At 37.8% G+C, this 25,213-nt stretch overlaps 4 protein-coding genes across 8 annotated transcripts in view; 2 read left to right on the top strand and 2 right to left on the bottom strand.

Annotated features, from left to right (window-relative positions):
• LOC113643290 (low affinity immunoglobulin gamma Fc region receptor III-like) overlaps window positions 1–25,213 on the top strand; it is a 546,637-nt gene that overhangs the window by 213,152 nt on the left and 308,272 nt on the right. The gene's annotated exons all lie outside the window — the stretch shown is intronic.
• The window catches only part of LOC113633966 (obscurin-like), a 580,831-nt gene that overhangs the window by 334,462 nt on the left and 221,156 nt on the right, over window positions 1–25,213 (bottom strand). The window contains exons 11-12 of the mRNA XM_047823084.1: window positions 22,516–22,782; window positions 3,720–4,001 (exon numbers count right to left, since the gene is read on the bottom strand). Of these exons, the coding sequence (XP_047679040.1) occupies window positions 3,720–4,001; window positions 22,516–22,782 (549 nt within the window). The remainder of the gene's footprint in view (window positions 1–3,719; window positions 4,002–22,515; window positions 22,783–25,213) is intronic.
• The window catches only part of LOC113633976 (leukocyte immunoglobulin-like receptor subfamily B member 2), a 284,910-nt gene that overhangs the window by 154,713 nt on the left and 104,984 nt on the right, over window positions 1–25,213 (top strand). The window lies entirely within an intron of this gene.
• The window catches only part of LOC113633974 (CD166 antigen homolog), a 98,386-nt gene that overhangs the window by 66,589 nt on the left and 6,584 nt on the right, over window positions 1–25,213 (bottom strand). The window lies entirely within an intron of this gene.

The following is a 25,213-nucleotide window of genomic DNA, read 5'->3' as shown; positions in this document are numbered from 1 at the left end:
TCCACGAATACCTCCGTATATTCCTTGACTGGGGAGTCCCCCTGACATAGACAAAACAGGATTTCTGCTGGATCCATTTGGTGAGTCGTTCTGTCACGGTTAGTCACAGTCAAATGCGGATCCATGTGCAGTTAATCCTTTTAATAATCAAAAAGACAAGTAACAAACAAGCAGGCAAAAAAGATCAGAACACTGAACAGGACAGGAAATAGGACCAGACGTAACCCCACAGCACATACCAACAACGACTCAAAACAGGGAAATGAACAAACAGAGTGGATATAGGGAACAAGAACCAATCACAAGACGGAGACAATCACAGACTAAGACAAAACACCTGGGGAAGAAAATGTGTGCAGTTAATGTCCATGGTAAGAAATAGGTGGGCGGGGTCAACAATTAACATCAGGGAATGACAGCAGACAGAAACAAGGGAAAACAGATAGACTCGTTAGAATAATATTGACTTAAATCTTAAAGATCTGTTCATCAACACTTAGTTATTGTTTACCTTTAGTTATTGTCCATGATTATGTGATACATCAAAATTTGCTTTATTCTTTTGTAATTCTGGTTATATTCTACATAACAAAGCTAATGTAGTAATCTGACCTTTTTTTCTTTTGTAGGACCACAGCAGCATCATTAAGATCAGAAAAGTGATGAACAAAAATCCCAAACCAACAACCAGTTCTAATGTTCCATCATCGGATATAGGACCTGAGACTGAAAGAAAAAAGGGGCAGATTTTCAGAAATTAAACATAGAAACTCTTTAATAAGAGAATCAAATAAAAAATAAATTCTCAAATGATTTCTCACATCTGACTGAGACCCAGCTTTTCAGTGACTCTCCTCTCTCTGGGTGTTCACAGTGGTAGAAACCTTCATCTGACTTTGAGACAGTTTGGATGATCATCTCTCCTGTAGTCTGGTTCTGGAGAACTGATCCATCTTTATAGAAATCAGCTCGGAGGTTTGAGGGATTTGGGTTGTGATATAAACAGCGTAGAGTCAGAGGATGTCCCTCAGTCACAGGATGGACAGGACTCTCCAGGATCACATCACCATCTAGAACACAGAAAATCACTAACAAGGAAATCCACACACTATGATGTGTCTGTAGATAATAAATAAAAGTTCTCTAATTTATCTGTATGTAACATAAAATAATCTAATCCTGAGGAGTCTGGAGGTTTTTCATCTAAATCTTAAGAAAATGTTTGTCTTCATGAACAGTTTCTCAAAAGTGAAATCTCAGAGTTCTAAATATTCTGTAATGAATCATTTCCCTTTTCCTTTAACATTAAACACACTACATGAAGACTCACCATGCACTGTGATGTTGACAGGATTACTGTTTTCTCCAGATTCAGACACACACCAGTAAACTCCAGTGTAGGATGTGGAGAGGAAGCTGATGTTACATGTAGATCCTGTAACTGATCCCCAGTGTGAACAATCTAACACTCTCTCACTGTGTGTGTATCGTCTCACTGTCCATCCAGTAGACTTACTCTGGTCCTCACAGCTCAGTGAGAGAGAGTCATTAGTAAAGTGTTGAGTTCTGCTGGGATTGATGATCAGAGAGACTGGAGGAGATTCACCTTAAACACAGAAAAGAGCCATTTAAAGTGTCAATAAACAAAATTATGAGAATTAAGGGAAAAAAAGTAAAGTGCAGTATTTATTTTCAAGCAAAAAACAGTTTTTATTATGTTACAGGATTAGCATTCAGCATGTTACATTCATAATTTTATCTTCTACACTTCAGCACAATTTTCCTCACCAATGATCCATAGTGGCTGTAGATTGCTGTACTGTGTGTAAATGGCTGGTTCTCCTCTCTCTCCTCTGCACATATAAACTCCTGTGTGTTTAAGAGCAGCAGGACTGAGAGTGTAGTTGCCTCCAGATCCTCTGCTGCTGTCTGAGAGGAGCTCCACATGCACAATATAGCCACGATTATTCTTTATTTCAGTTAATCCATCTCTGTAGGGAACAACTGTGTACCAGCTGAATGTCCAGTCTGTAGAGGAGTCTGTAACCTCACAGCTTAGAGTCACTGAGTCTCCTTCAGTCAGCCAGCTGTGTGGAGATACACTCAGTACTGCCTGTGGTCTCTCTGTTACACAGGAAATACAAGATATTTTTGAATCTAGTTTTACTTAATACAAAGTAAGACATTTTCATGCACATTTTCACCTGACACACTCACCTGATACAGTCAGTGTAATAACATCACTGGAGTGTGAGGAGCGTGAGCCTCCTCTCTCTGTTCCTCTACAGGTGTATGTACCTGTGTGGGTCACTTCAACACCACTGATACTGTACACCTGTTCACTACTGACAGGACTGTGTGAAGTATCTTTATACCAGCTGTACTGCCAGCTAGAGACACTTTCATCCTGTATGTCACAGCTCAGAGTGACGGTGTCTCCACTGAACACCTGATTATCGGGATTCATGGATGCCACTGGTTTAGGTCTCACTGTAGAAAAATAATAGAACATCTGGATGATCATAATGCATGTGTCGTCATGGTGTATAATGATGTTATTCATAACAAAAAACAAATATAATGACATACCTCTCACTGTTATCTTGACAGGATCACTGAATTGTGTCATGTAATAGTTGTAGTTGTTTATCCTGTGTGCCCAACACCGGTACTCTGTTTCTCCTGCATTCTCGACTGTCACTTCAAATGTGTTCACTTGCTCACTGTTCAGATTCTGTAACAACTGATTATTATTTTTGTACCAGTAAAACTCCCATCCAGTCCCCTGCTGCAGGTCACAGCTCAGAGTGACGGTGTCTCCAGTGTAGACGGAGCTCTGAGGATTCACTCTCACAGTCGGTTTGGGTTTTACTGTTGAAACCAAATAATAACTTATTTGTACAAAAATAGTTGTTTATCTAAATAATTTGTACAAATTCCACCAGTTTCCAGCTTTTATTCTTTTAACAAAGTTTAAGTAATAAAACAACATGTTTAACTGTTATAGAGTTACTGTTTCCATTTATAAAACTGTGACACAGAAATGAAGCAAAAACAAACACTAGATCAGGACATCTGCAGACTAAACACACAGCGGTAACAACAGTTACAAGACAAATACATGGTGAAACAAAGGGGTTTAAATACACTGACAAATCAAGGGTTAAAGTGAAAACAGGTGAGAATAATCCAGATACATTAGAACAACAACCAATGACAGGACAGGGGCAGAGACAAGACATGAATCAGAACAAAAACCCACATGACAACGTAAACAAAAACACAACAGAAACAGGTCAATATATATGTGCTGGGTTGCCCTCAGACGTGTCCCAAATATCTTTAACAGTTCTCACTTACAGACGTTTTCTCACCAAGATTTAATTTAATCTATATTTTAATAAATAAATATAAAAAACACAAAATATAAACTTTTCTTTCCTGAAGATGTTTACATGTCAGAAAACATAGTTATAGTGTGTGTGTGTGTGTGTGTGTGTGTGTGTGTGTGTGTGTGTGTGTGTGTGTGTGTGTGTGTGTGAAAATGTTTTTGGATCTCACCAGTCAGAAATGACAAATACTTTTAAACACATGTATATAAGATTATTCTGAAAATTCTGGAATAACAAGTAATTACAAACTAATTAAGCAATATGAAAAAAAAATGTTTACGCCGTCTAACAAACCTGTGATGATAAGAGGAAAAAATCATGACATACCTCTCACTGTAATCTTGACAGGATCACTGAGCTCTGTGTAGTAGTTGTTGTTGTTGTAGTTTATCCTGTATGCTTGACACCGGTACTCTGTTTCTCCTGCATTATCGACTGTCACTTTAAGTGTGTTCACTTGTTCACTGTTCAGATTCTGTAACCACTGATTATTTTTGTAACAGTAAAACTCCCATCCAGTCCCCTGCTGCAGCTCACAGCTCAGAGTGACGGTGTCTCCAGTGTAGACGGAGCTCTGAGGATTCACTCTCACAGTCGGTTTGGGTCTTACTGTAGGTGTGAAATGATGAAGGTGTCGGAGCTGCTTTACACTTTACAACATAAGCAGTAGATTCACTGTGTCTAACAGATGCTTTGTGTCTAAAACTAACATTTATATTTAACATTTAATACAAGATGTTACAGTTGTATGTTTTCTTACACGGCTGATATTCAGTATATTTTAGATATAATTATAATTAATTTAGTTTGTAATTAGATAGCAGTGGTCAAAATGTCTGGGATGTTCCTGTGTATCACATCATCATTAAATCAGAGTGCTCACACATTTTATAGAGTCGACAGCAGACAAAGTTATTACATATTTAAATGTCTTAAAATACAATAATGACATGAAATACATTCAACAGAACAAAAGTAAATCATGGATTATTACCCCAGAGGTGTTAATGTGAACAGTCAAGGATTGTGTCTGAGGATTGTGTTTAAATATTGTGAGGGATTTCTGTGATGAGACAGAGACTGATGTGGATGATGATTATAAAAATCTCTCAAAATGACAGAATTCACAGATAAAACCTTCTAATTCTAATGTCTCAAATCATCAAATAAATAAATCAGATAATAGCAAATCCAACACAAGGTGAGGTCACAAGGTGAAAAAGACATGATGATGATGATTGTGACAGAAATTGGTGTTTACTAGACAGGGAAGTAAAAGTCAACATTAAACAAACAGGGACTCAGTTTCTGACAGCTCAAAACCTGAACCCTAAAAATAAAGTGAAGATATTAAATAAGAAATAGAAACAGTCACAGACTCACCTGATACAGTCAGTGTAACATCATCACTGATCTCTGAGCTCTTAGAGTATCTCCCATGTCCTCTGCAGGTGTAGGTTCCACTGTCAGAGTCTTCAACATACCTGATTAATAACACCTGCATTGTGTTGTCTATGAAATATCTCTTATTTCCATTTGAATAGAGTTCGTTATTATCTTTATTCCAGCTGTAAGTCCACTGAGTGTTTCCTCCTCCCTGTATGTCACATCTGAGAGTAACAGTCTCTCCAATGAACACATGTGTATCAGGATGTATGGACACCACAGCTTTAGGACTCCCTATAAAACATTCTGTTGTTAATAAACCTTACATAAAGTCATTCCCAAGTCTACACTACTAATATCATTTTTAGAGTGAGTATGAGTTCATGTTTTTGTTACTTGTTGATACTGATATGTGTAACCTGCTTAATATTAAGTAATCAGGGGCATCATGGAGCATTTTATTTAGCATTAGTTATATCTGTTGTTCTCTTCTGTTTTCTTACATATACTTGCCTGAAAATGACATGGATTGTTCCAAATGATGCACTTTGCAAGTAAAATTAATTATATCTATTTTTATTGAATTATGTGTTCATAAAAATATTTTATTACACCTGTGTTCCTCTGGCCACATTTAGTAGGGCAATTGGTCACACTCTTGCCCTTTCCAGTGCAATGAACATACATACAGACACACACACACACACACACACACACACACACACACACACACACACACACACACACACACACACACACACACACACACTGTGTTTAGTCTGTAATATTTCATCAAATTATGTGCCTCTGATCATAAATATAGTGAAAATAATTCATACTTTCTGCTTTATTATTTTACTTTATTTATTGTATATAAATGAGGTTTATTATACCAAATATTAAAAATTGTTTGCAAAATATATGTTAATATCTTGGAAACATTTTATGGCTCATTATTTATAAGCAGTGAAATCAGACCAGGTCAGTTTGACTCTGTGCTCCTAAATTGCACAGAAAAGCAGGGAAGATTACAGGAGGGTTAAACTTGTGCTGTTTTATATTTAATATGTTAAGAAATTTAAGCAGCATAAAACTATTTGAGTGTAAAATTATTTATTCAAATCTGATGTTGTAGCATCCTTTGGTTAGATCTAAAATTATACATTAATAAACAGGGAACAAATTAACAAATTATACACAACCTTCTTAGCACTAAAACAATTTAAATAAGGAGACAATATAAAGATAAACTATATATAACTCACATTGAGCCTGGACCACTGGTATGAGTGAAATCAGCACTAAAAAGGGAACAGAAACAGAACATGACATAAATATGGAGAATTTTCAGTCTATTAATGAACACAGCACATTTTAGACACACAGAACACACAAGTTTAAATCTTACTCAGGAAACTTAATTCTTACTATACTGTAAAAATTATATTTTAACATCTTAAATAATAAATAGACATGATTCAGGTAAATGTCACTATTCTGCTCATGAAGTAATGTTCTTGAAAAGAAAGTGAGAGAGAGAGAGAGAGAGAGAGAGAGAGAGAGAGAGAGAGAGAGAGAGAGAGAGAGAGACAGAGAGAGAGAGAGAGAGAGATCATCATACTGTAGCAATTCAGAAGATCCATACAAAAAACTAACTGTTTACATTTCCAGCATTTAGCAGATGTACTTATATCCAGAGCGACTTTTTATCTCATTTTAAACTACTGAGCAATTGAGGGTTAAGGGCCTTGCTCAGGGGCCCAGCAGTGGCAGCCTGGCGGACGTGGAAATCAAACTCATAACCTCCTGTTTTGTAATCCAGCATCTTAACCTCAGTGTCATAACTAGTGTAGCAAAAATATTTAATATCATGAGTGTTTTTATACAACAGTTATGTGTTTGTATATAATGTTATGTGATTTTACAGTATTCTGTGTGTCAGACTAGGGAGAAAGGACAAGAAGCCCTTGTTCCAAATGTTAACATTGTACGTGCTAGAAGGATGGGAACTTTAGGGGAGTTTGTGTGCATGTGATAGATAAGTACTGATACTGGAATGCGGCCTTGTTGAGGTGATAATTCAAAGGCATACAACTTCAGTAATCAGGGAGGGTGCATGAAAACACACACACAATCAACACACACGCACACATACACACACACAGTCAACAACACACACACACAATCAACACACCCGCACACACACACAGACAATACACACTCAACAAAACGCACACACAATCAACAAAACACACACACACACACACACACACACACACACACACACACACACACACACACAGGGTACAAAATGGAGAGGTGAATTTGCCTCTTCACTTTGTAGATGTAGCACTGTAAGGACGATGCCTTTTGCTGCAGCAAAATAATATTCTGTCTTTACTTCTTTGGTTTTACCACCACCTCTGAGTCTGAGTGTGTTTTATACATCTAGATCAAAACTGTGATCACACTAGCCACAATGTAATTTATCCTTTAGCTAAGCATTTTGGAAGGGATTTGTACTCAGAACAAAAGTCTAGAGTGCAGAGTCTCCAAACTCGCTGCTTAGTCTCCAGTTCTTTAAAGGTGTTAATTAAACCATCCATCTCTGGGAGAATGAGTTAAAACTGTATGCTGACCAACTCCTAGAAAGATGTCCTTAACTGATGCTTTCATGAACGATTCCATAAGTAATCACCTCCATTGAGAGTCCAGGAGTTCTTGTAGAGTCCAGTGGGAAGACCATCTGTTCCTTTTATTTGACCTGGAGAGAGGGCTTCATGACAACAGCAGTCACTTCATCAGTGACGTGTTCCGTGTCCAAAGTGTCCCTCTTCTACAAGTTTAGAACAGGAGGCCTTGTAGAAGATTCACTTCTGCAACATTCCTCTGAGTGTAGAGTAGATGTCCATATAAGTGTATATCTAGAGGTCCAAATAATACTGTATATCCATTTTTCTCCCTCAGATTGTGCGTCTAAATTTCTCATGTATCTTTATGCTCCATCCATGTCTCAATTGCCAACATACAATCAGCTCTGAAGACAGAAGTAGGTGTAGGAACAACAGCTCTGTTTGGAAACCTGAAACCTCACATTCGAGGTCAAAATGTACAGAGAGGAAAGAAACAGTGAAGAAGGAAATAAAGAATAGCATGTTTATTTTACTATCCCTTTTTTAACCCTTTTTTAACACAAAATCTTACACCCTTGTATCTTACACAAGGGTGTAAGATACAAGGCTTGTATCTTACACCCGCTCTGTAATTGTTATGAGAGCCATGAGGGCTCCCTCTGCTGGCCTGCAGAGGATTTGGTGCACTTTAGCATCAGGACTCTATTTCCCACAATTCATTGCACCACCAACTCAGCACACCTGTTTCCTATTTGCAATCACCTGGTCTATTTAAGCTCACTCAGAACTCTTGGCTGTCACGAAGTATTGTTAGCATTCTGAGCGTATTATTGGTTCTCTCTATTGCCTTGTTTTGAAGTTGCTTGTTTTTCGTGTTCGTGAATGTTTGCTACCTGCCCTGACCTACGCTTGGATTATTGACTACTGTTTTTAGATTTCCTTTGATGTTGTTGTTTGCCTGATGTTTGAACCTTTCCTGTTTTGGATATTGCCAGCATTTGGATCTAACCTGTTTCACATGCATGACTGTAATGGTTCAGTATGAGTTTGTGTAAGTGGCTCATAGAAATTGTACAGTTGAAGGTAGGAAAAATGATGTTGTTATGGTAGACAGAGGGAAAGGACAACAGGGTAACAGAGGCTGCTGTTGTAGCTGCTCCGATATGAAAGGAGTGAGACCTGTAGCTCTGATGAGGGGCCGCAGGATTGGCTTGAGGTCATAGGAAGCAGCAAAATTATTATTGCGTGAAGTGAATTCACAGAGGCTTTTGGTGCTTCTTTTTGATGCAGTCAAGTAGCAAGCGGATAAACGGATGCCCCAGCAGACTGTGGGCAGATGGATCCATGCATTTTAGATGAAATTGAATGCCTGAAACTTGACTTTTAATGGATGAAGCGGGACTTTTTTTTTTAAGGCATTTTTGATGTCGGCTTTGCTCGGCCCCTTTTTTGACTGTTTTAATGCACTGGATAGCATGTCAACCGATGCATAAAACAAGGAATATTAGGGAGAGGAATCAAGCTGCTAATGCTTGGAACATGTCTGCTATGAGGAACTGACAAGTCTCTGTTTCATACCATAGCATGACCTATTGTGACGTGCATAGCATGGCATAGCATAACGTAACATAACATGATGCAGCATAACCTAGCATAACATGACAAGATGTAGAATAGCATAAATTAGCATAGCAAGGCATAGCATAACGTAACCTAGCAAACATAGCATAGCATGATCCATTGTGACATTCATAGCATAGCATAACATGGCATGGCATAACATAGCATAATGTAGCATGACATCGCATGGCATAACCTAGCATAACACAACCTAGCATAACATCACATCGCATAACATAGCAAGGCATGACATAGCCTAGCATAACATAACCTAGCATAACATAGAATAACAGTGTAACCTAGCATAACTGAACACAACATGACGTAGCATAGCATAACGTGACCCATCGTGACATGCATAGCATAACATCACAAGGCATAACATAACCTACAGTATCATAGCATAACGTAGCATAGCATAATTTGCAATCAAATCTGCTCCGGTGAACAAGTCACCATAATTACACGCTGGATTACCGTTTAACTCCAATAACAATAACAAGTATTTTTACAACACGTGCAATACTCTTTTTTTTTTCTTTTTTTTTGCCTGTGTGAAATATTTCTCTCTCTTTGCTGCTGTAACAGAGACATTTCCCCATTGTGGGTTAAAATAAATGTATACCTTATCTTATAGGATAGCGAAGCATAGCATAATGTAACCTAGCATAGCAAAACATACCATACCATACCTACCCTAGCATAGCATATCAGACTGTACAACACGCCAGCCCTAAGGTCACTTCTGACTCAAAAAACACACCATTATATGCAAACATGAATACCATATTTAAAATTTAAAATTTAAATGAAGTGACTTACGGCTAACCACGGTGACCCATACTCAGAATATGTTCTCTGCTTTTTGACCCATCCAAGTGCACACACACAGCAGTGAACACACACAGACCGTGAACACACACACCCGGAGCAGTGGGCAGCCATTTATGCTGCGGCGCCCGGGGAGCAGTTGGGGGGTCCGGTGTCTTGCTCAAGTGCACCTCAGTCATGGCCGGCCCGAGACTCGAACCCACAACCTTCGGATTACGAGTCAGACTCTTTAACCATTTAGGCCACGATTTGCCCCAAAAATTTTTCCCGTAAATTTAAAGAATATTCAAACTTTCCTTTCAGCTCGAATATACTAATAATAATCGCAACCACTTATAGTTCCATATCAGGAACACAAAAGGAGTTAGCTTGAGGTTTAAACTCTTAAGAGCCGCCAAGTTTAAATCGTGGCAGCAGCAATGTGCTAGAAAGTGGCTCAAAGAATGGGAATTTAAAGGGTCAGATAATATGGATGTCGTAACCGGATTGGTGTGCGTCATGAACAGCTGATTATCAGCTGATGCCATGCTTGACGACGTGGCCTGCCTGAACTAACGCGATGCTTGATTGGCTAATTCCAGCATTACACTGCACCATATAACAAAGCATAGTGCTCAAAAACCTGTGCCAAGAATAAGACCATGAGTATAGTGTAGTTTGGTGGCCTCCACGGTTACCAGATCGGAATCTCTGTGGAGGATCTCCACTGAAATCTGCAACAAAAAATGTGCATCTGTAGACCTGCTTTTGTGCACAGGAAACAACCACCATGCAGATAAGACAGGAAATGTAGTGACCTAAGGATGTTCAAGCAGAGATTGTTCATGTAGTTAAAGAATCATGATGGTGTCCTTTACCACATCAAATCCTGTGATTAAACAGAAGAGGTTCCACTATCTGCTCCACAACTATTGCTGAAGTGGAAGTGAAGGCCATCAAGGACAAAACAGAATGCTAATCAATGCTAGTCAACAGCTGTTCTATTGCCCAGACAAGGGAAAGGACAGAGAGCATGTGCTGTGGTGAACAATTTGTCTTTGGGAAGATGCCACTGTTTGTGCACCCTCAGATCTCAGAGTTCAACTCCAATGAAGTCAGTTTGTCTGTATTTCTGGAGAGCTGAATATAGAAAATAGAACTCTGTTGATATTCTAATTTCAAACATCATTTCCAACAATTAGCAATTTTCTAAGCAACAGCTTCAACATCTCATCTCATGATTCACCATCAGATTCCGAGAATGTTTGATTGCAAAACTTAATGTATCTGAAGTGGCCAAGTCCTATACAATAGCTCATCATCTGATTGGAAATGGTGGAAGAAAAGATTCAACATAAACACTGGACAACATGCTCTATAGTCTTCCACTGAGAACAAAAAACTATGACCACAGCAGATCCAGACCCTCACATTTGCCTGCAATATCACTGTCCATGAAACTCCAAGCCATGCACCTTTCTTCTTTATGCTTGGCCATGTCCCTAGGTTGGCAGATGATGTAATGTTTTAGAAATTGATGAAAGACTCATGTGCCTGATTATGATTCGGATGCTAAGTCCTCGTTATCCTGCGTCATGACTGTAATGAAAACCTCACAGAAACATTCTTCAGCTGAGGAGCAACAATCTCACTGAACAGGATTCACTTGCTTGGAGGAGACCGAGAATGAGGAGAATGTGGGGAAAAAACTTGGCTGATAAGTGTGAAGATGGGGTGTATATACTATTTACTGTATGATGCAGGAGGAAGGCTCAGAATTTAGCACCAACATCTTGAATGCATGCAACATGCAACTAGTTTCAGCTTTAGACCTCCTCGCCTTTTTCACTGCTGAACTCACAACACTGAAAGTAAAAAAAAAAGAAAGAAGCTAAACCACAACTGCCCACTTGTCTGTGTTCCCAGTTCTCTAAAACTGTCAGTGCCCTGTGTGTCAGTGTATAAGGCTAATGAGAAGTGTTTATTTCTGTAAAACTCTTTGATAGATTTGACACAAATAAGTAAATGATACTAGACAATAGTTTGGTGATAGTGTGTATTAGAATAAACTTATTGCACTGAGATGCTTCACAAAACAGACCATAATAATAACAGAAATGTTACTGTAGTTTATAAGCTATATTCTCTGTTTATCAGTTTGGACACCTTTTAGTTTAAAAGAGTTCAGTGATGTTAGTTAAATTTACCCACATTATTAGTTCTTGCTTTTACACGTCCATCTTCACCCCCCTCAACACCCTTTTTTCACACATCTGCTTCTTGACATCTAATTTTGCACCAACAAACTGTGACCTGCTCTCAGGCCTCTAACATGGTCACTGCTCTGTATGTAGTAATAAAAATGGAAATGTAGGTTAAAAGGCTTTTTCTCAGTAAAAGGCAATTTTCTCTAGTTAATGCTAAAATAACTTTCTGATTACAGTAAACACCACCAGAAGACATCAGGTACAGATTCCAACAATACAGACTCATTTACACTCAGATGATTTAAACCATTTGGTTTAAGCTGAGAACAGATATGCATGTTGCATGATGTGCAAATGAGGTTCAGTATCTGGACGTCTGAGTACGGGCCCTCTTGTAAGTAGGTATTCAGGTCATTATTGGAACGTCTAAATAAGAAAGGTTTTTATTTTTGAGTTTTTGGAGGTTCTGGCTATGTATATGACGGGTACATTTGACATATGACCAGTCAATTCAGTTCAAAATATGTAAGTGTCAGTTGTGGTGTGGTTGCCTGTCACAGCATAATGTTCATGCTGTTTATTTTGTACAGTACACATATGCCAACAAATACTTCTATGCCAATAAAGCCATTTTAAATTGATCTGGATATATAAAATAAATAAATAAATGCTATGCTATGACAGGAAACCTACCTCCAGAAAATCACAAGAAATTTTATTATCACAACTATATCACACTTTCACTGCAGTACTGCAGATTTGTTCAAGTAATTAATTAACTGATTTTCTACTGAATCACGATTTATTATAGTAATAGTATAATATTCCCATTAATCGTAAGAGTGTAGTGTTCCTAATAAAGAGGCTAGTAAGGGTATAGTCAGGGGATTTATCTCTCTGAACACCCTATAAATATAATTTATTCCATTCCCTCAGTTATTTTCACACCTCCTCCCCTTTCTTCACACCTGTATTTGGACCACAACATGAAAATAGAAAATAAACCACATCCGCGTCCTGCTCTCTGCTCTGAGGCCCTTAACACAGTCACTGCTCTGTGTGTACAGGACTAATGAGAAGTGTTTGTTTCTGCACAAGTATTGTTCTTATTTTTTACACAGATTCACAAATTATCATTAATGATTTTTTATGTTATGTATTACTTTGGTATTAATGTGTATTATTGTGAAAATTATGTACTGAGATGTTTCTCTTACAGACCATAAAAGTAACAAAAGTGGTTATAAGGCATTTTCTCTGAATTTCTAGTTAATGCTAAAAAGCTTCCTGTATACAGGAAACATGACCAGAAGGTGACCATTAGAAGAGACCATCATCACCAACAGATTCCAACACTAAAAACTCTTTTACACTTATTATATGATTTAAACAGTGTTTTAAACTTGCCCTACTTGTACTCTTACCTACTGAACTACTGTATCATAGTTACTGAGAGTATTTACACATCAAACCAGACCCTTCTCATAACAGATATGGAGACACTGGTCCACCTGAACAGTCATGATGAAGAACACACAATGTCCTAATCACACAATAAGATCATCACTCAGGACATTCAGACTGCAGATGAACAACTTTATACCCCACCACTCACTCTAATGAAGACACAAAGAGAACATTTACTCACAGTGAATCACAGGCAGTGGTCTGAGCTCCATCCTGTCCCTCTAATGACTGACTGACTGAGAGAGGTGTGTGTTAAAGTCTTACTTCTTTACCACTTCCTGTGTTCTCACAGTGAGAGAGAGAGAGAGAGAGAGAGAGAGAGAGAGAGAGAGAGAGAGAGAGAGAGAGAGAGAGAGAGAGAGAGAGAGAGAGAGAGAGAGAGAGAGAGAGAGCACATCTGACTATAACCTTTCTTGTATGTCTGGATAGGAGTTTTTTTTTTTTGGATGTCTGGTGTATATGACAGGTGCAGGACTTATACATATGAACCGTCAGTTCTGTTCAAAAGTGGTCAGTGTTAGTTGTGCTGTGTGGTTGTCTGTCATAACATAATGTTTATATTGCTGTTATTGTTTACTGTCCAGATTTTTCAACAAATTGATTATTGCTTTGGCAAATTTTCTTAAAACTTTTATAAGCTGAATTGAAAAACAAAGAAACAAATAAAAACAACAGTTACCCAGGTAATAATGTCCTCCGTGCAACTTATATTAGACAGCAGGTTACATCCATGTGATATAAGTGGCCTAGGGGGCTGGGTGCTAGGGACTAATTCCTGGTTAGCTAATAACACTAACTAGATGTTTACATTTGGTTTTCTTTTGGTCACAAAGCTGGTAAAACTAGGCAGGAATTTTAAGTGTGGCTTAGGCGAATAACAGGTGGGAATTCAAACGTTGCTATTTTTCACACTAATATTTGGACAGGTTGCAAATCTATATATTAGTTTCCACTCTGCAGCTTCAGTAATGAAATGGTGCAAAGCCAGAATGGAGGAGATGATCAAACAACATGCTTCAGAGCTCCTTATTCATGCAGAGTGAGAAAGGTTGGTGTAATGGCTTCCTTTTAAGTTTAGCCATTTCTGGTGGGAAAGTAAAGTTGACGCTACTCCATAGTTGGATTGAGGATGATTTATTCGAAAAAGTTCAATTCCAAGTAAAAAAAGATACATCCGACTCCATATTGTGTACAGATGTGGCCTTTAAGAACGAACGTCTTCTCCCGCGGCATTCGGCAATTAGTGCTGCAGTGTACCTCAGCTTTCTGCACGGGGGGCTATCTTGGCAATCACCTTAATGTGTTTCACTCACTCACTCACAATCGCTTATCCGAACTACCTCGGGTCACGGGGAGCCTGTGCCTATCACACACACACACACACACACACACACACACACACACACACACACACAACACAATGAGACATTCCGTTTACTAATAAAACCCAAGATAAGGTACTCTAAGGTTCTCATTCTTATAACCCTTTTTGTAATGTGTTTCTTCTTTTAAGGCTTGCCTGACTTAAAATTATTTGCTCCTTAATTTCCTGACAAGGGTGTATTTTATTCATGTGTCAGAAAACAACATTGTATTTTAAAATCCGTCATACTCTATCATCATATCTTACTGATCATGGCATGTTAATGTATACCTGTTCTAATGCCGTATGACCCTTTAAGGTCTGATGTCAGAATGTATACGAAGCTATTGTCTTCTTTTTACTTCCCTAATGAAAGTGCATCTTGTTTATGTTTCATTTGTGTTTCTTTGCCTTTATCTTTGCCTTGATTAATGATCTATGTATGTAATGTACCGCTGCCTTCATACCGTCATTACCCTTCATGTTTAGTATCCAAATGACCACAAAATTATCGGTTACTCATTTTTCAAGCACTGGTGTATTTTATTTGAGCACGAAAGGCACCATACCGTCTTAATACACCCTGGATCAAACTTTAAAGTCATCTAAAAGTTTGATAGCTAAACCACGCCCACAGACACCTGAAACAAAGGGAGTTTTTCCCTTCAAAATCCTGACCGAAGTATTGGTCATCTCCCCAAAGATGGGTGGAGTTCGCGACCTTTAAATTGTCACAAACACCACTAATCCGTGGTCAGACTTCAGGAACAGCTTCAAGACGACTCCATCTTCCTTCAAAGAAGTTCCAGCAAGCTTCACTTCCAAGAACAACAACTGCTCTTATCTTCAGGAGAACTTGGAAGAACGTCTGACCCCACCCTAACTGACTTTTCAGAGATTTCTCTGTTGCATCCGGACTCTTGTGCAGTAAGCCAATGCAAGTAACCGTTTCCTTTACCAACCAATTTAGATGCGTAATTTTAAGTAGGAATCTTTCATTGAATCTTAAGGTGAATTTAAGTTTCTGTGACGATTTCCCAGTTAGGGTGTGATTTCATTTTGAGTCTAAGCTTGCCATTCCTTTCCTTCCTTTCTCTAGTTTCTTTCTTTCCAGTCTCTTCCTCCCTTTCCCCAATTTTAATTTCTTTTGTTTTATTTTATTTTCGTTTTCCCTATTTCTTTTGTTTGTGTGTGTAGTTAGTTTTATGTTGTGTTTGTCTCATTCATTAAACGTCATAATTTTGAGACACAGGTGATTTGTCTCTGAGTATCGCTCACAAATTAAGGTACCTGCAATATCTGGTCTGAACTACATGCTCTATTAAGTTAATTTAATTTAAATTACGGTATACAGTAAAAGAAGAGCGAATCTTTCTTGGCCGGGAAGATACCACCTTCATAGAATTAATAAAGGTTACACGGCCTGTTCGCAGACCAAATAAGCGTAAGATTTAACCAGTACCGTTAATTTCAACTTAGGTTAAAATATTTGGAAGTCACTATAACACGTTTTAGTTGCTTATAAATATTTACCTTGCTTCGCGAGCCAAAATCGCTACAGGGATCATCAAGATGTTTTCTGGCAAATCTGAGATGAGCTTTTATGTTCTTTTTGCTCAGCAGCGATTTTCATCTTTGAACTCTGCCATGCAGGTAATTTTTTGTCAAGTCTCTTTCTTATGGTGGAGTCATGAACACTGACCTTAACTGAGGCAAGAGAGGCCTGCAATTCTTTGGATGTTGTTGTGGGGTCTGTTGTGACATCTTGGATGAGACATCGCTGCACTTTTGGGGTAATTTTGGTCGGCCGTCTACTCCTGGGATGGTTAACCACTGTCATGTGTAACTTTTGAGGATCTTTTGACCTACATCACTTTGTCTGTCAGGTCTTATTTAAGGTGTTTCTTGATTGCAAACAGGTGTGGCAGTAATCAGGCCTGGGTGTGGCTAAAGAAACTCAGGTGTGATAAACCACAGTAATGTTTTAACAGGGGGAGCAAACACTTTTTCACACAGGGTCATGTGGGTTTGGATTTTCCCTTAATAATAAAAACCTTCATTTAAAAACTGCATGTTGTGTTTACTTGTTATCTTTGACTAATATTTAAATTTGTTTGATGACCTGAAAGATTAAAGTGTGACAAACGTGCAAAAAAAAACAAAAAAAACATCGAAACTACCTGCCTAATATCATGTCCCTCTTGTGCCACCCAAACCGTTCTGACCTGTCAAGTAATGGCATAATGTTCTAGCATAATGTTTATATGTGTAACATATGTTTTGTGTTTAGTTTTCTATGTCTTTTATTTTGATATCTGTTTCTTGCTTCACTTGACCCCATGTCCTATTTTATGTATCATGTGTTCATTGGTCGTTTTTCATCTTGTCTCGTGTTTCTCATCTCGTCTTGTCTGGTCTCATCTCATCATTCTTTGTTTATAATAAAATCTTCACCTGCATGTGGATCTTCTGCCTCTTCGTTCTACGCTCGTGACAGAACAGCCGACCTAACTATGGATCCAGTGGTGAGGATTTTACGCCTTTGTCAGGGGAGTCTCCAGCCTGTAAGGGTGTTATAGCAGAGTTTTCATCCACCATGGACACTATATCAGTGGCTAGAGTGATGAGTGCTATATATGAAGATGTCAGAGTTTCTCATAGGTGTAAGAGACTGTTATCCAGTTTAGAGGATGCCCCACTTGTGTCAGTATGTGCTGCCGGTATCCCTGAAGTTGTCTCGATACAAGGGGTTTTTGAGGTAGACTTACTGTCTACTACCTTTTCTGTTGCTGCTTTGGCCCTAGGAGGTTGTTCCCTAGTTTCACGCCTGCAGTTATGCGACCACGGAGGTCGTCCCTGAGTTTCACGCCTGCCATACATTTAACCAGGGAGAACATTCATGATGTTTTTTAGCTAGTTTAATTCCCCCTCATGGTCAATAACTAACATTAGCTAAATGCTTACCTTTTGTGAATGAAGATTTATTTTGAATATTGTAGACTTTTGGAAGAAAGTATAGACGGGGGCGGGGCCATGGGGTGGGGATAGGTGGGAAACAGATCCCCAAACAGAGTTGGACATAACACCGGCATTACTTACAGCTGAAGAAAAGTCTGAGTACTAGGTATTGTCCTAGTTGAGGGACTGAGTGGTCTGTGGAAAGAAGCTCCTTCTTGTTTTTTTAAATTTGCCTTCAAGGAGCAGAACCACAATCTGATTATTATAACAGAGAGAAGAGTTTGTTACACACATAGTTGGGGTCCAGCAAAGCTTACTATAGCATAACTACAGGGCGGAGAGCTTAGCTGATCACACCACCCTCTGGAGAAGCCCGTCTGTCCTGTTTGGTGCTGTTCTCAAACCAGGTCGTGATGCTTCCTGTCAGGTTACTGTCTATGATGGTGTGAAATGTCCTCACCACCTTATACATTTAAGGGCCTTTAAACTCCTCTTTTTGGTGATATTAATGCTGCTGGGCCTTCATCATCAGGGTCAACAAGGAGCAGGAAACCCAGTTTATTCAACTTGGAGAATTCTGCAATTTGTTCTCCTTCTGTCACTATGTGTCCACTGCTGCCCTCTGCTGGCTAGTGGTGATAGTAGCATGATCTCACAGTAACAAACTGGATGTAATATTAATACAATATGCAAGAAACAAATTTCATGTTACTGTTGTCTCTTAGAAGTGTGTGATGCACTTCACTACAGACAACTAGCAACAATTCACCCCAATTCTGTAGACTGTGTTAGTGATTTAGATCTAAGCTTCTTACTCTCTCACTTGATGATGTACTATCAGAGTTTTACAGTGAAACCATGTACTTCACTTCATAAGTATCTTGTTATTGTCTGTAATGTTGACTTCCTGATTTATTTACAGTGTTGTGTTAGTCCTGTACATCAGTGTACCTGTGTGTAGACATGCAGAAAGAGTAATAACACTGTTTGATTCCTTATTTACTCCTGACCTTCACTGCACTGAGATCCTCTACTGACACTGAATAATACTGCAGGATCCAGTTATCTAACTTTAAGATAAAACTTTATTAATCACATGTGAGAAATTCCAATGTTCCATCAGGAGACAAACATTTAGACAGTGAAAAGACAACAATATAACAGCAGTGAATATATAATGATAAATTCATTTAATTGATCAAACATTTCACCATAAATCTCCTGACACAACTACAATTAAATCACACACCTGAAACATCAACCAAAACTAATAACAATTAGTTCTGCACCAAATTTCAGATAACAGTCAATAAACATAGTATATATACAATATAAAACTTTAACTTTTGAGTAAATCTCAGTGCTGCACTAAACAAACCTATTAGTCTTTACATCCCCAATGATGCTAGTTTCCAGCCTGCAATTAATCCTGTTTTCCAAAATTTTGTGTTTTATTAAAGATAAATTTCTCAGTTTTTGCTATTGTTTTAACGGACTGTAAGCTTTATTGGAGATTACACACACACATTGACCTTCACACATGAGGAGGTTTGCAGACATTAACTAAACAAATCCATACAGAACGATGAGGATATCTAGAAAACGCTGAGAAAATAACAGCAAAACATTAAATGACAAATCAGTATTATTTTAAAATACCCACAAAACCATAAAGTATTATTTATCTCAATAAATGTTTATTCTTTTTTTTTATAGATGAATTTTGCTCATTCCTCTATAACTGCATTCTCAGTCCTGTCTTCATCAGTGTGACCTGTTAAAGAAATTTCTTTCATTATTTAAAGAACATTATGTGAAATATAGAGACATACTGAAAGAGTTCTTACCTCGAGCTCTGTAACATATGAGCAGCAGAATGATGGTCACCAGCAGATACGGAGAGGCCGTCACCACACTACAGATCAGCATGAGCACTGAGAATGGAGCTTCTACAGGTGATGGACCTGAAGCAGAATAAAATAGTAATTATAATCATCTTTAATTCATGCTGACATGTTTAGATGTTTTATCTCAATTTGCAAACAAGTTCAATTCATAAAATTGTATTTGTATTTAAATAATTTCTCACATCTGACTGAGACCCAGCTTTTCAGTGACTCTCCTCTCTCTGGGTGTTCACAGTGGTAGAAACCTTCATCTGACTTTGAGACAGTTTGGATGATCATCTCTCCTGTAGTCTGGTTCTGGAGAACTGATCCATCTTTATAGAAATCAGCTCGGAGGTGTGAGGGATTTGGGTTGTGATATAAACAGCGTAGAGTCAGAGGATGTCCCTCAGTCACAGGATGGACAGGACTCTCCAGGATCACACCACCATCTAGAACACAGAAAATCACTAACAAGGAAATCCACACACTATGATGTGTCTGTAGATAATAAATAAAAGTTCTCTAATTTATCTGCATGTAACATAAAATACTCTAAACCTGTGGAGTCTGGAGGTTTTTCATCTAAATTAAAAAAAATAAACTGTCTTCATGAACAGTTTCTCCCAAATGAAATCTCAGAGTTCTAACTATTCTGTAATGAATCATTTCCCTTTTCCTTTAACATTAAACACACTACATGAAGACTCACCATGCACTGTGATGTTGACAGGATTACTGTTTTCTCCAGATTCAGACACACACCAGTAAACTCCAGTGTAGGATGTGGAGAGGAAGCTGATGTTACATGTAGATCCTGTAACTGATCCCCAGTGTGAACAATCTAACACTCTCTCACTGTGTGTGTATCGTCTCACTGTCCATCCAGTAGACTTACTCTGGTCCTCACAGCTCAGTGAGAGAGAGTCATTAGTAAAGTGTTGAGTTCTGCTGGGATTGATGATCAGAGAGACTGGAGGAGATTCACCTTAAACAGAAAAGAGCCATTTAAAGTGTCAATAAACAAAATAATGAGGCAGACAACAAGGAAATGACTGTAATGTGATGTAAATTGCAGTATTTATTTTCCAGCAAAATGTAATTGATTAGACAATTAGAGCAGTCAAATGAGCCAATGTACAGGATTATGATGATGATTTTATACCATAAATATATTTACCTCCTATTTGTATCTGTATCTGTTTAAAAGACATTTTCTGAAGACATTATCTCTAAATCATTTATGTATACTTGGTCACATACAGAATGTTTACCTGCTCTGACTTTTAATAAAATCCTCCTTTACAGAAATCCTCAACCATGTCCTGAGTCCTATATATGTGTATCATACACATAGTTTATTTATACACACAATGCGTGAGCCTCCTCTCTCTGTTCCTCTACAGGTGTATGTACCTGTGTGGGTCACTTCAACACCACTGATACTGTACACCTGTTCACTACTGACAGGTCTGTGTGAAGTATCTTTATACCAGCTGTACTGCCAGCTAGAGACACTTTCATCCTGTATGTCACAGCTCAGAGTGACGGTGTCTCCAGTGTAGACGGAGCTCTGAGGATTCACTCTCACAGTCGGTTTGGGTTTTACTGATGAATCCAAATGATAAATTATTTGTACAAAAAAGAAACAACTTTCTACGATTACAGCATGGGGCAGGTTTTGAGTAGCATTTCATGTTTTTTTAATTACAGTAAGTTTGTTTTAACCTGTAACACTTTATAACATTTTGTGGAGATGAAGTTATTATTCTGTTCAATATATATGTTGTATTTAGGCTGAAATGAACTGAATATAATCTCTTACATTGTACTGTATATTGTGTATAATGTTTTTCTTCTTTTAACAAAGTTTAATTAATAAAACAACGTGTCTAACACTGTTATAGAGTTACTGTTTCCACCATGAAGTACAGATTATTTGAATCAGCACATGCCAATGATTATAATTTAATTAATGAGTGACACACTGAAATTTTCATTCATTTATAGTTACATTTACTGTTGTGGAAAATCTGACAAACTAGTTAGTTCCTGTACTTGTCACATTAGACGTCTGGAGGCAGATACGAGTGTAGAAGTTCATTTATTTAAATAGAATAAATAAATTATAAAACTGTGACTCAGAAATGAAGCAAAAACAAACACTAGATCAGGACATCTGCAGAATAAACACACAGCAGTAACAACAGTTACAAGACAAATACATGGTGAAACAAAGGGGATTAAATACACTGACAAATCAAGGGTTAAAGTGAAAACAGGTGAGAATAATCCAGATACATTAGAACAACAACCAATGACAGGACAGGGGCAGAGACAAGACATGAATCAGAACAAAAACCCACATGACAACGTAAACAAAAACACAACAGAAACAGACATGTCCCAAACATCTCACTTACAGACGTTTTCTCACCAAGATTTAATTTAATCGATATTTTAATAAATAAATATAAAAAATACAGAACCACAAAATATAAACTTTTCTCTCCTGAAGACGTTTACATGTCAGAAAACATAGTTATAGTGTGTGTGTGTGTGTGTGTGTGTGTGTGTGTGTGTGTGTGTGTGTGTGTGTGTGTGTGTGTGTGTGTGTGTGTGTGTGTGTTAAATAAAATGTTTTTGGATCTCACCAGTCAGAAATGACAAATACATTTAAACATATGTATTCTGAAAATTCTGGAATAACAAGAAATTACAAAATAATTAAACAATAATGTTTACGCCTTCTAACAAACCTGTGATGAAAAGAGGAAAAAAATCATGACATACCTCTCACTGTAATCTTGACAGGATCACTGAACTCTGTGTAGTAGTTGTAGTTTATCCTGTGTGCCCGACACTTGTACTCTGTTTCTCCTGCATTATCGACTGTCACTTTAAGTGTGTTCACTTGTTCACTGTTCAGATTCTGATTATTATTTTTGTACCAGTAAAACTCCCATCCAGTCTCCTGCTGCAGGTCACAGCTCAGAGTGACGGTGTCTCCAGTGTAGACGGAGCTCTGAGGATTCACTCTCACAGTCGGTTTGGGTTTTACTGTTGGTGTGAAATGATGAAGGTGTCAGAGCTGCTTTACACTTTACAACATAAGCAGTAGATTCACTGTGTCTAACAGATGCTTTGTGTCTAAAACTAACATTTATATTTAACATTTAATACAAGTTGTTACAGTTGTATGTTTTCTTACACGGCTGATATTCAGTATATTTTAGATATAATTATAATTAATTCAGTTTGTAATCAGATAGCAGTGGTCAAAATGTCTGGGATGTTCCTGTGTATCACATCATCATTAAATCAGTGCTCACACATTTTATAGAGTCGACAGCAGGCAAAGTTATTACATATTTAAATGTCTTAAAATACATTAATGACATGAAATACATCCAACAGAACAAAAGTAAATCATGGATTATTACCCCAGAGGTGTTAATGTGAACAGTCAAGGATTGTGTCTGAGGATTGTGTTTAAATATTGTGAGGGATTTCTGTGATGAGACAGAGACTGATGTGGATGATAGTATTCTGTGTGTCAGACTAGGGAGAAAGGACAAGAAGCCCTTGTTCCAAATGTTAACATTGTATGTGCTAGAAGGATGGGAACTTTAGGGGAGTTTGTGTGCATGTGATAGATAAGTACTGATACTGGAATGCGGCCTTGTTGAGGTGATAATTCAAAGGGATACAACTTCAGTAACCAGGGAGGGTGCATGAAAACACACACACACACACACACACACACACACACACACACACACACACAGTCACCACACACACACACAATATACAACACACACACACACACACACATATATATATACACACACATATATATATACACACACACACATGATAATAAAAATCTCTCAAAATGACAGAATTCACAGATAAAACCTTCTAATTCTAATGTCTCAAATGATATTAAATAAATCAGATAATAGCAAATCCAACACAAGGTGAGGTCACAAGGTGAAAAAGACATGATGATGATGATTGTGACAGAAATTGGTGTTTACTAGACAGGGAAGTAAAAGTCAACATTAAACAAACAGGGACTCAGTTTCTGACAGCTCAAAACCTGAACCCTAAAAATAAAGTGAAGATATTAAATAAGAAATAAAAACAGTCACAGACTCACCTGATACAGTCAGTGTAACATCATCACTGATCTGATTGTATCCCCCATGTCCTCTGCAGCTGTAGGTTCCACTGTCAGAGTCTTCAACATACCTGATTAATAACACCTGCATTGTGGTGTCTATGAAATCTCTCTTATTTCCATTTGAATAGAGATTGTTATTATCTTTATTCCAGCTGTAAGTCCACTGAGTGTCTCCTCCTCCCTGTATGTCACATATGAGAGTAACAGTCTCTCCAGTGAACACATGTGTATCAGGATGTATGGACACCACAGCTTTAGGACTCCCTATAAAACATTCTGTTGTTAATAAACCTTACATAAAGTCATTCCAAGTCTACACTACTAATATCATTTTTAGAGTGAGTATGAGTTCATGTTTTTGTTACTTGTTGATACTGATATGTGTAACCTGCTTAATATTAAGTAATCAGGGGCATCATGGAGCATTTTATTTAGCACTAGTTATATCTGTTGTTCTCTTCTGTTTTCTTACATATACTTGCCTGAAAATGACATGGATTGTTCCAAATGATGCACTTTGCAAGTAAAATTAATTATATCTATTTTTATTGAATTATGTGTTCATAAAAATATTTTATTACACCTGTGTTCCTCTGGCCACATTTAGTAGGGCAATTGGTCACACTCTTGCCCTTTCCAGTGCAATGAACATACACACACACACACACACACACACACACACACACACACACACACACACACACACACACACACACACACACAGACAAGCATTGGACATTGAATTTCATTGGGCCTCCATAAAAAAGCTACACATTAGTAAATATTTCACACTTGTGATATGCCTTTGTCCAGCAGAGGGCAAAACCTCACACACACACACACACACACACACACACACACACACACACACACACACACACACACACACACACACACACACACACACACACACACACACACACACACACACACACACACACACACACACACACAGTGTTTAGTCTGTAATATTTCATCAAATTATGTGCCTCTGATCATAAATATAGTGAAAATAATTCATAATTTCTGATTTATTATTTTACTTTATTTTTTGTATATAAATGAGGTTTATTATACCAAATATTACAAAAAATGTGTGCAAAATATATGTTAATATGTTGGAAACATTTTATGGCTCATTATTTATAAGCAGTGAAATCAGACCAGGTCAGTTTGACTCGGTGCTCCTAAATTGAACGCTGGCTTGAAGTGACCTTCTGGAAATGTTAAATAAATATCGTGGTACAGAAATCTTCAACAAACAACACATTTTTAATGTTACGTATCACTAGAGTCCACACACAT

This window comes from Tachysurus fulvidraco, chromosome 1 (assembly GCF_022655615.1).
Source record: "Tachysurus fulvidraco isolate hzauxx_2018 chromosome 1, HZAU_PFXX_2.0, whole genome shotgun sequence".
Lineage (NCBI taxonomy): Eukaryota > Metazoa > Chordata > Actinopteri > Siluriformes > Bagridae > Tachysurus > Tachysurus fulvidraco.
Note: the sequence above shows the minus strand (reverse complement) of the source record. Positions and strands in the feature narration are given on the sequence as shown.